Here is an 11,944-nt window from a genome sequence, read left to right as displayed (position 1 = left end):
TTGGTTTGAGATGGAGATACAGCTAAGGGGAGTAAAGTTCTCAGCTTGAGCCTATTTGCTGACCATGATGCCTGCTATCAGTCTGTCCTATCCATGGAAATGGATGTGGGGTTTAGCCATGGAATGGAGGTGTTGGAGCCTGTGGGTTCACTTGTGACTGCTTAATGAAGCAAGCCATGCACACATGACCAGGTATACAGGCCCTGCTGTGAGCTTGTCCTAGTTGGGGAATTCAGAGGCCACCACTGGTCAGTGGCAGGATTTGTGTCTCCAGAAAGATGATTCCTGTCATTTCCTGGCACACCTGCTTTGGGATGGGGTAAGTCCCCTGGGTGACCTGCTGTCCCATCAGTGACTGTGGGAAGAGTCTACAGAGTCTGTTAGATCTGGTCCTGAAGATGAGTTGTACTGTCCATCTGCAGGACATTCTCTGAGACCAAGGAGTCATATCTGAGCAGAAATGTTGGAAGGCTGAGCCTGATCCCTGCTGTCTGTGGAAAAGTCAGGGATGTCTTCCTCAGCTCTAAGGGACAATGCCTGAATGAGCCCCACTTCTATGTTTCCCACCCTCCCTTTCCTCTGGGAATAATCAATGGTCTACTTGTGTCCCCCCCTTTTCCTCTACCAACCATGGCAACACTTTCTGGTCTCAGCAACTTGAGACAAGGACACCAAAAAAAGATTACATAGAGGCTGAGGATGAGATGCAGAAAGCTTTATTGTCATTGAAGTGGGAAATTAGTTCCCTTATAGAGGAGGCTACTGGTGGTGGTGCTGAGAGACCACATGCAACTGCAGAATGTCTGTGCCCACTTTGGCACAGACACTGGAGAGCCACTGGAGAGACAACGGGACATCCATCTGCCTGCCCTACAGTGGGCAGGGGTTAGCAGATCCCCCAGAGAGGCTCTGAAAGTCTTACAGTCCAGAAGTATGGAAGACAAGAGAGAGGTGGAAGAGAGAGTAAGGCAGGGAAAGCAAACACTGGCCATCGTTTCAGAGAGCCCCACCTGCCCTCCTTCAGTAGGGCAGCATTGGTTGCTCAGCACCTCTGAATTCAATGGCCAGGAGCTTTGTCCTCAGTCCAGCATCAGCTTCTGGGTTCCTGGGGGTCCTTGTGAAGGCTGCACCAGTGGCTTTAGCATGGACGATATCTGCTGCCACCGTAGCGGTTGGTGATGCAGGAGAGGTCAAAGCCCCCGGAGTTGATGGGCACTCCCTCAGAGCTGAGGATGTTGCCAACAGCAGCCGAGGTGGAGGATCCCACCACGGTGTTCTGTGGGAAGGAGCTGAGGATGGGGCCAGGCAGGGTCACCACCACAGGAGAGGGCTGGATGAACACGGTGGAGTCCTGGCACTGCCTGACACAGGGCTCATTGCAGCTGTTGGCCAGCGGGGTGGGGCCGCAGGGCTGGCAGGGACGGCACGGGCTGTAGCAGGACATGTCTTGGGGCTGAAGATGTACCTGAGAGAGAGGGAAGGGAAGGAAGGAAGCAGAGCACAGGCACATGTGGGGAGCCATCAGCCATGAGTCCATCATCCCACTGCAAGAATTGCAATGGTACCTGCTTAAGCCAGAAGGGAGAAACTGGACAGTGAAAGAAAGGGGTTTTCATCCTCATCCTGACACAGTACTGCAAAGTGTCACCTTATTTCTTCAATAAAGAGCTCCCTCAGCCAAATTCTGACACTAAGTCAGACCTTAGTTCTTCTCTGACCTCTCACAGGCTATAGGAACACACATCTGCTTCACCAGAAAAGGACAGGGGAAAGGGCTTTAGACTCACCTGGGTCCCAAGGAGAAGGAGGCAGGAGAAGTGGATGAGAGAGCATGAAGTCGGGCTGGCTTTTATAGTCACTCTGAGTTGCCCCAGGCCCAAAGGTGGCTTCTATGAAAGTGATAATTTCCTAAGGTGCTCATGTTGTATGGAAAACATGCCAGATAATGACATGGGCTCGGTGCTTGTTTTCCATGTTGCCACCTTTTCATTTCCTGGCTTATGTCATAGACATTTCTTCATAGAGGCTTCTTCTGAGCGCTGAGATTGAGATGCCTCAGGATTTCCAGGGCAGGAATGTGTCAGTGTCTGTGGAATCCTTTGCTAACTGCTGGATGGGGGCAGTGCAGGGAAATGAGGTTGGCCTGGAGCTCACTAGTGGTGTTGCCTGTGGCCTTGTTGATTGGAAGGGGCACAGCTTCTCTCAGCTCTTCCACCCTTGACTGGTCACCCAAAGATATGCCATGATACCATTGCAAAATGATATGCCATGTCTCTTTCCTCCATGCCTCCCAACTTGCTCCAGTGTTCATTTGTGTTCAGAATCTCGGGCATTTGGGCTGCACTGTTGGGTTTCATTTTCTTGCTCCTAAAGCTCTCCTTATGTCCTTCCAATAGCTCCAAGGAGGGAGAATCCTCAATTCATCTGGGCAATGTGAGCCAGTGCTTGGTCACCCTCAACAATAAGGTGGCTTTCCTATGTTTCACACACAGCTTCCAGTGTTCCAGCCCTGTGCTTGTTTCCTGTGGTCCCATCACTGGGCACCTCAGAGAAGTGCCTGGCTCTGTTTGCCTTGCACCCTCTGGATTTGGGTTGCATGGCAAGGTTTTGGTTGTGGGGGAGCCAACACCAGATGGATTTAAGACTGATCCACCACTGGCCAAGGCTCAGCTCATCAGCAGTGGTGGAAACACCTCTGGGATAACATGTTTAGGAAGGGAGAAAACACCTAGCGTGGAACAGCAGCCAGAAGAGAGGTGAGAGAAGATGTGAGAGAAACAACTCTGCAGACACCAGTCTCAGTGAAGAGGGGAGGTAGGTGCTCCAGGTGACTCCATAAAAGCTCATGCTGAATGAGGCTCCTGTTAGGACCTGTGGTTCTGTGAGTGACAGGCCCATGCTAGCACAGGTTTGCCGGCAGGACTTGTGAAGAACTGGAGAAGTTTAGGGGGTACATGGGAGACAGCCTCTGCTGGCACAGGGGAAGTGTGTGAGAGTTCCTTCCCCGAAGGAGAAAAGAGCTGCAGAGAGGTGTTGAACTGACCTCAACTCCAAATCCCTATCCCTTTGGAGAGGAGAAAGTTAGGAGTGAAGTTGAGCTGAAGAAGAAGGGAGCAGTGGGGGGGAAGGCGGTTTTAGATTTTAGGTTCATTTCTCATTACCCTACACTGACTGGATTGCAATAAATCAAATTAATTTCCCCAATCTGAGTTGGGTTTTCCCATGAGGGTAATTGATGAGTGATCTTTCCTGTCCTTATCTACACCCAGAAGCCTCTTGTATTTTCTCTCCTCTGTCCAGCTGAGGAGAGGGAGTGATGGAACAGCTTTGGTGGGCATCTGGCATCCAGCCAGTGTCAAAGCACCACACCCTCCTTTCAGGTGTTTATATATGTTAGTAAAATTCATCTAAGCCTTTTCTTCTCTGTAAAGAAGAGTCCCAGCTCTCTCAACCTTTCCTTATAGGAAAGATGCTCCTGTAAATGAGTTAATTCATCCTCTTTTTGTCCCTTCATTGAATTCTCTCCAGCACTTCCATAGCCCCCTTGTACTGGGGAGTCTACAACAGGAACCAGTATGCCAAGAGCACCCTCACCAGTGTTGGATAGAGAGGAACAGTCTTCTTCCTGGACCTTGTGGCAGCACTCCTTCCACTGCAGCCCAGAACACTTCTGGCTTTCTTTGAGGCAAGGACCTATTGTTGGCTCATCATCAACCCAGGTCTTCTTCTGCAAAAGGGCTTTACAGCTGAGGGGTGCCCAACACATACTGATGCACAGGGTTGTTCCTCCCCACATGCAGGACTTTGCCCTTCCCCATGCTGAACTGCAGGAGGTTCCTGTCAGGCCACTTCTTCAGCCTGTCAAAGTCCCTCTGAAAGGCAGCATCTGCAGTATTGTAAGAATGATCAATTGCTCCTGGGTAAACAAGGGCAGCACAAATATATTTCTTCTTGGGAGAACAATGGAAGTTTTTTATACAAGTAAGATGGCATTAAAGGGTCCAGTCTGCTTCATTTAGTCCAGTGTGCTTTTCAGTCTTGTGGCCTATTGAGCCAAAGAACACTGAGAGACTCAAGTGTTATTATGGAAGCCCGTGATGATTGTCACATCTTCTGTCATGGGACAACAACCAGGTTTTCTGGGAGCAACTGAAAGTGACTGATGATGGCTGAGAAGTATAACATACAGCACCTAATAAAAGAAAAATCCCTAAATGCAGTGGCACACCCTGTAATGTGTCCTGGTGAGACTAAGATATTCAAAGAATCAAGAAGGCATAGGTTGGTTTAGCTTAGAAGGGACATTTAAAAGGTCATCCATTTCAACCCCTTTAACTATAAGGTTTGTGGAGTGGGTAAGGAAGTTGTATTAAATAAAAATTAAAACTTTTTTATTTTTAATATGCAATTAAAAAACACAGTGGAGTGGGGTAAAGCAGCCTGACCTGGTCTGATCTGAAAGATCATACACTTCCACACTTATTTAAAGAACACATTAGGGAAAATTGCTGCAAGAGATGCTAGTCTGAATCTTCTGAAACACATTTTGGGTAGCTGGTCATGGGAAAGATCCACCTTCATATTTTTCAAAAAGCATCAACATCCAATAATTTTTCATCTGGATTGCTAGAATTAAGTTTGCAAATCTGTTCAAAAATAAAGTCCTTTTTGCAGTGGTGCAGGGCAAAGACACAGTCATACCCACAGGCCATGGAGGAGGGATACCACAGAGCTTCTTCTGGGAAGCAATATCCATAGAAATGTGCTTAAAAAGGTCATGACTCTTCAGGAAAGGGAGCACTGTTTGGAGGGAAGCCATAGGAGTCAAAACCTTGCAGAGTTCAGATGTGCCAAGAAAAGTGTTGGCTGGTGCTCTCCAGGCTGTGGATGTGTATTCATCACCAGTCCTGAGGAAACATGGGCCTTAGGGAGCCAGTTGTTGAGGGAAGTGCCTCTGCTGAGAAAATGCAAGAGATCTGGTCCATCTCAGACCTCTGTCTTAGAAGAAAATTCTGCCCCTGAAGTGTCTGTTGATTATTGCCCCAATCTGTTCTACAAGATGTGCAGGAGGTCCCACGAGGGCCAGATCTGGGCAGGAGTGCCAGGGCCAGAGCTGGTGCTGGGGCTCAGGGCAAGGCCAGACTCAAGAGAGGTCCACGTACAGGATCCATCCTGGGACTGCTGTGGGTAGTGAAGGGGCCTGGCCAGGTCAGGAGAACAAGAATATCTCAGGCCAGATGCAGGCACTGAGAGGGCAGAGCTGGGACAGGCCTGTGCTAGGCCTGGGCTGTCATAGAGCCCCTGGCAGGGACCAAGGTGAACCTGAGCCCATGGCTGAATTGGGTCTAGGTGGTCTTGGTCCTGGTGCTCCCTGTCCTGGGGTTACCTGCTGACTCTGCTCTGACTCCCACAGACTCTGTCTGGGGTAGAAGTGCACTTGTGGCTGGCTTGTGACACCTGTGAGGCCATGGAGTTCTTGGGCCTCAGGAAAGCTGCTCTGTCCTGGGGCAGGACAAGGCAGAACAAAGCCCTGTTGTGTGCTTTGCCACCACTCCCTGTCCCGGGGCTGGCTTCTCCTGATGGGTGCTGGCTTCAAAGGGAGAGGGACTCCAGCGTGGGGCCTGCTGCAGCTGATGCCACTGCTGCCCTGGGAACACCTCAGCCCCACAAGCAGCACCAGGTGAGCCAGGCCAGAGGCTGTGCTGCAGGCAGAGAGGGCTGCACGGGGACGTTGTCTCTGCTGCCCATGACCAGGCACACTGACCATGGCCCCTGCATCAGAGGATGGAGGAGAGAAGCAGTGGAGTAGGGAATGTAGGCCATTCCAAGGCTATTAACCCATTTCCAATTCCTGCCAGTCTTTCACTTGTGAGCCTTCTTGCCCTGCACAGCTTCACACAACGCAAGAGAAGCACTCTTCCCCAAGAAGAAATGTGGAAATGCTGACCTCCTCAGGGCTTCCCACATGTCTGCAGTTCTCTTCTAGAGAACAGCAGTTTTCAGGAGTCCTGATTGTATGATGTACTTCAGGTCCAAGTGGTATTTCTGAGAGAAGATGCAGCTAGGCAAGGACTGACAGCCATTGGCAGTGGAATAACTAGGGAAGTCTTCCTTTATGGATGAAAGACTGGCTATGAGTTGAAAATGTGCTCTTGCAGCCCAAAAAGCCAACAGTTTTCTGATTCTACCCCTCTACATTGAGACCCCATCTCGAATACTGCCTCCAGCTCTGTAGTCCTCAGCAGAAGGAGGACATGGATCTTTTGGAACAAGCCCAAAGGAGGCCACAAAAATGATCTGAGGGCAGGAGCACTTCTCTTGTGAAGACAGGCTGAGACAATTTGGTTTGTTCAGCCTGGAGAAGAAAAGGCTTTGAGGAGACTTTGTTGCAGCCTTTCAGCATGTAAAGAGGGCTTAAAAGAAATATTTTAGCAGAATTTTTTTTTGTGATAGGGCAGGGGAAACAGTTTTAAACTAGAAGAGGATAGATTCAGACTAGCTATGAAGAAATGTTTTACAAAAAGGGTGGTAATACAGAGGAATATGTTGCCCAGAGAAATGACAGATCCCTGTAAACGTTCTAGGTCGGGTTGTGTGGGGCTTTGAATAATCTGGTCTAGTGGAAGGTGTCACTACTCATTGTAGGAAGATTGGACCAGGAGAAATTTAAAAGACCCTTCCAACCCAAAATTCTATGAAATTCTGTGCTGCCTCAGTGTGTGGAAGCAGTGCTGGAAAGAAGAGTCATCACAATTTGTCCCACCCCCCAAGTACCACTAGGAATGAATAAGGGTTCCCCTGGGCCCCTCAACTAATGGCTTTTCTGCTCAGCACTCAATGTACATATGAAAGACAACTAAAGGACACAAGCAAGGTTGCAGCAAGTTTTTAATGTACACAAAGGTGAAAATTAATTAATTCTAAGTAGAGGCTCCAAGTATGAAGAGGAGCAGAAGCAGCCAAGAATCTCTTCCCTTTTCCTGTGGCAGAGTTCCCACAGGGAATCTTTTGACTTGTCCAACAACAGGACACAGTCCAGCATGCCCCTGCAATCTGGTTTCTGGAGTTCTCACAGCTGCTTTTGAGCAAAGCACTAGAGAACAAAGGCAAGCTTGAGATAGGGTGAGAGTGAAAGAGAGGAGAGGTAGACACTGCCAGGTTTTCAGAGAGCCCAGTATCAGCTTCCTCAGGCTGATCCCTTCAAGTTTGCCCTGGCAAGGCAAATCAGTGATAATCAACTCCTCTTAAAACAATGTCACAAAGGTTTGATCCTTTGTCCAGCTTCATATTCTGAGTTCCTGGGGGTCCTTATCTGAGGCCATTGACAGCAGCTTTAGCAAGGACGACATCTGCTGCCACCATAGCAGTTGGTGATGCAGGAGATGTCAAAGCCCCCAGAGCTGATGGGCACTCCCTGAGAGCTGAGGATGCTGCCAACAGCAGCGGAGGTGGAGGATCCCATGGCGGTGTTCTGTGGGAAGGAGCTGAGGATGGGACCAGGCAGGGTCACCACCACGGGCTAGGGCTGGATGAACACGGTGGAGTCCTGGCACTGCCTGACACAGGGCTCATTGCAGCTGTTGGCCAGCGGGGTGGGGCCGCAGGACTGGCAGGGACGGCAAGGTTGGCACTTCTCTATGCAGGACATGTCTTGGGGCATGAGGGGCACCTGGAAAGAGGTCAGGGAAGATACACAATATAAGGATACATGAGGAGCAGCCTGTCACCACATCAGGAGTCAAATAACATGCAGGGCCAGGAGTTGGAGGCTCTGCAGAGATGTGAAGGCTCATTGGCCTCATCCTGCCAGGGCCTAAAAAGAGCCACAAGCTCCTATGCAGCCACTGCCCAGGCCCCAAGTCAAGATGACAAGTGATGACAGTTCCAGCCTCCCTGCACTCCCTTCTCCCCACCTCTTTCTCCCATGACAAACAGCCCCAAGAGCCATCATAGCATACAGCTGGAATCAGCTGAGTGGTCCACTGAGGTGAGATCTCCTTTTAGAGAAAGCAGAGGAGAAAAGGTTTCAGACTCACCTGATTCCCAAAGAGAAGAAGGCAAGAGAAGGGGATGAAAGAGCAAAGAGCTGGGCTGGCTTTCACCATGGACTTTTACTGACTCAGGCTGCCAGAAGTATCCCTTCTAGAGCTGATCATTTTCTGACAAATTCATCTTGAATGCAAAACATCTCATTTAATGCTGTGAGCTGTGGTTTGGCTTCTTAAATGGCTGTGTTTTCGCTTCCTGCTTTATTTCTGGCACATTCCTCAATGAAGGCATCTTTTGCATGACAAGATGAGAGGCCCAAGCATTTCTGCATCAAAACACATCAGCGTCAGCGCAGGACTCACGCCACATGCTGCAGGAATCCATTAAAAGTAAATTATGTCAGTCTGGGTCACTCCATTGAGCTCTTAGGGGCCTGTGTCCTGAAGAAGTGGCCTTGTTCCTGGCTTTGACTGTATCCCACCAAACACAGTGCCCAGGACAATTCAGGTGTCTGGCTTTACCTTCTCCTGTCATGCACCAGGGATACAGAAAGGGGGAGAAAAGGTGGAATGTTTTATTCAGCTGTCAGAAAGAAAGGCAAATGACATAATAAAGGGACTTCCACAAGGACAAAGGCGACAAAAGGAAGAGTAAGGAAAGTGTTGGACTCCTGCTGAATGAGATGAGGGCCCTGGTGACACAGGATAGAGAAAAAGCTGAGGTGTTGAAGGCCCTCTTTGCCTCAGTCCTTATTAGCAAGACTGGCCTTAAGGAATACCAAATGTAGACTAAGGGTAAAGTCAGGATCAGGGAACACACACCCTTGATGGAAGGAGATCAGGTCAGTGAATCCTTAGCAAACTGCACATATTTAGGCCCTGCTGGAATGTACACACAAGTGGTAAGGGAACTGGCTCCTGTCATTGCCAGGTCACTCTTGGTTACCATCAGCTGAGCATGGTGACTGGATACTGGAGCAAAGCAAATGCCACTTCTGTCTTCAAGAAGGAGAAAAGGAGAACCCAGGAAGCTACAGCATTCTCAGCCTCACCTTAGCCCCTTAGAAGGTGATAGAGCAACTAGTCCTGGAAAGCTCTCCTAATCAAGGCATATCAGTGATGAGAAAGTCACCAGGAACAGGTCAATGTGGCTTCTCCAAGGGGAAGTTATGCCTGATCTTCTTGATAAAGTGCTGTGGTGATGTGACAGGCTCAGGAGAGGAAGAAAGAATGGTAGATCTTCTCTACTTGGGCATGAGCAAAGCCTTTGGCACTTTTGCATGGATTCCTGTAGGAGCCTCACAGAGAAGTTGTTGATGTTGGATGAACAGACAGTGAGGTAGAATGAAAACTGGCTGGCCAGGCACAGGGATCAGTGATCAGCAGCACAAAATAAAGTTGGAGACCAGTGACTGGTGGTGCATCCAAATGGTCAGGACTTGATGGGTTCTGTTTATCAGCTTCACTGATGATGTGAGTGATGGGACAGAGTGGACCCTCAGCAGGTTTGCACACAACACCAAACTGGGAAGAGAGGCTTGTGCATCAGAGAGTCAGGCCAGCATCCAGAGGGACCTCAGCAAGCAGGAGAAATGGGCTGATGGGAAACTTATGCAGTTGAACAAGGGAAAGTGCAAATTCCTTTGTGCCAAAGAAGTCCAACAGCATCTCCAGCTCCATTAGACCAGGTGTTGCCAGGAGCTCAAGAGAGGTGACTGCTTCCCTTTATGCAGCACTGGGGGGGACACAGCTGCAGTGGCCTCCTCTGCTGCCCCTCCTCTGTGACCATATTGGTGAAAAAAGGGATCAGTATGAGAGTGATAAGGTGAGTGGAAAATTGTCTGGCCTACCAGGCCCAAAGAGTTGTGGCCATTGCTTCAAACCCCAGCTGGCAGACAACTTTGGGGTCTCTCAGGGATCAGCAGTAGGACAACTAGTGTTGCATGTTACCATGAATGTCATGAATAGTGGGAAGGAGGACGCTCTCCACAAGTTTGGAGGTGACATTGAACAACCAAGAACAGGCAGTGAACTGGCCTCTGTTGCTCAAGTTGTTCCCAGAAAATCCTGGAGCCACCTGTACAAAGGAAACAGGGAACACAGACTAGACTCTGGAAGTTCTCCGCAACAGAAGACTAGGCTATGAACAGCTGCTGGAACATGGGTCTTTCAGCCTCCTCACTGCCATCTGCAGAAAATCCCTGGCTGCTGTTCCAGCCCCTGAGCACAGAGGCTGCTCGGGGAAGCTGCTCCATCTCCTGGTTCAGGGCCCTGTTGCTGCCTCAGGCTGCAGCTGGCGCTGTGCCAGCTGATTCTCTCTGGGATGTCCTTGCTGGAGGAGGGGAAGAGTCCATTTGCCAGGACAAGCTGTGCCCGCCCATGCAGAGCCCGAATGCTTCCCAGGCGAGAGCCTGAGCGGCGCCGGCGCAGGGCTCAGCCCTGGGGCAGAGAGGAGAGGGGAGGGGAGGGGAGGGGAGGGGAGGGGAGAGGAGAGGAGAGGAGAGGAGAGGAGAGGAGAGGAGAGGAGAGGAGAGGAGAGGAGAGGAGAGGAGAGGAGAGGAGAGGAGAGGAGAGGAGAGGAGAGGAGAGGAGAGGAGAGGAGAGGAGAGGAGAGGAGAGGAGAGGAGAGGAGAGGAGAGGAGAGGAGAGGAGAGGAGAGGAGAGGAGAGGAGAGGAGAGGAGAGGAGAGGAGAGGAGAGGAGAGGAGAGGAGAGGAGAGGAGAGGAGAGGAGAGGAGAGGAGAGGAGAGGAGAGGAGAGGAGAGGAGAGGAGAGGAGAGGAGAGGAGAGGAGAGGAGAGGAGAGGAGAGGAGAGGAGAGGAGAGGAGAGGAGAGGAGAGGAGAGGAGAGGAGAGGAGAGGAGAGGAGAGGAGAGGAGAGGAGAGGAGAGGAGAGGAGAGGAGAGGAGAGGAGAGGAGAGGAGAGGAGAGGAGAGGAGAGGAGAGGAGAGGAGAGGAGAGGAGAGGAGAGGAGAGGAGAGGAGAGGAGAGGAGAGGAGAGGAGAGGAGAGGAGAGGGCACAGTGAGAGCATAGAGCCAGGGCTGAGTGACACAGCGAGGCTCGGCCGGCGGAGCAGCGGCATGCGGCGGTGTCGGGGCGCGGGGCAGCCGGCGCTGACGGCGCTGGCCGCGGTGCTACTCGGTGCGCGGGGTGCGGCTGGGGCGACCCCGCAGGTCCCTGAAAATTGCCGCCCACTTTGGCTTCTTCACGGACCTCTGCCCCATAACCATCCTCGAGTCCATTGCTTCCTCTGCACCATTCCTTATTCCCTCAGAAAACTCATCTCACTCTTCTTTGTCCAGCCATTCCTATACCTTCCTTTCCTCTGTGTCTTTTTGCATGTCTTATGTAGTTATTAATAGTAGTAATGGACATTTCCGTTCCTGCACATATTGACATCCTCTACAAACTATTCTACTCATCATCTCTGTATGTTCCTGACTGCTTCTGCAGAAGGTGCTTCTGGTGCTGGGGAAAATGTAGGGGTTGATGTTTGTAATTTCTTTTCTCCCCATCAGTAGATGCAGTCAGAGCCCAGGTACAGCAGGAGCAATTCCTGGAGAGCACCGAAGGCACTGGCATCAACATCACCTGCTCACACCCCAAAAACGTAGGCACTGAGTACATCCATTTCTACCGTCATCAACCGGGCCGAGCACCCGAATTCCTCGCCCTCACTGCTAGAGGCTCCAAGGATGTGCCAACCATTGCGGGCCAGCTGCGGGTGTCGGCAGACCGGCGCTGGAGCGCGCTGTGGCTCGGGCGGCCCCGGCGCGGGGACGCGGCCGTGTATTACTGCGCGCTGGGGGCCACGGGCAGAGGAGCCGGGGCTGCGGCCGGGCACGAACCGCCGCGGGCGGGGCCGGCCGGGGCCAGCAGGGGGCGCTGCCGCTCGGCCCGCCGGGCCCCGCTTTGCCCCGCAGCTCCTTCCTCTGCCCCGAGCCCGCACGCACCGAC

At 51.3% G+C, this 11,944-nt stretch overlaps 1 protein-coding gene and 1 pseudogene across 1 annotated transcript; both read right to left on the bottom strand.

Annotated features, from left to right (window-relative positions):
- Nucleotides 1–833: 833 nt before the first annotated feature.
- Nucleotides 834–5,669, bottom strand: LOC128819579 (feather keratin Cos1-2-like). The gene is given in 3 exon segments (XM_053999836.1): nt 834–1,465; nt 1,788–1,889; nt 1,892–5,669. Coding segments are annotated over 3 exon segments (528 nt in total). The 5' UTR covers nt 1,991–5,669; the 3' UTR covers nt 834–1,138.
- A 1,664-nt stretch (nt 5,670–7,333) lies between these two features.
- On the bottom strand, nt 7,334–8,060 carry LOC128819635 (feather keratin Cos1-2-like; annotated as a pseudogene).
- Nucleotides 8,061–11,944: the final 3,884 nt, after the last annotated feature.

Source organism: Vidua macroura, chromosome 27 (assembly GCF_024509145.1).
Source record: "Vidua macroura isolate BioBank_ID:100142 chromosome 27, ASM2450914v1, whole genome shotgun sequence".
Taxonomy (NCBI): Eukaryota; Metazoa; Chordata; class Aves; order Passeriformes; family Viduidae; genus Vidua; species Vidua macroura.
This window is presented reverse-complemented; position numbering and strand designations above follow the sequence as displayed.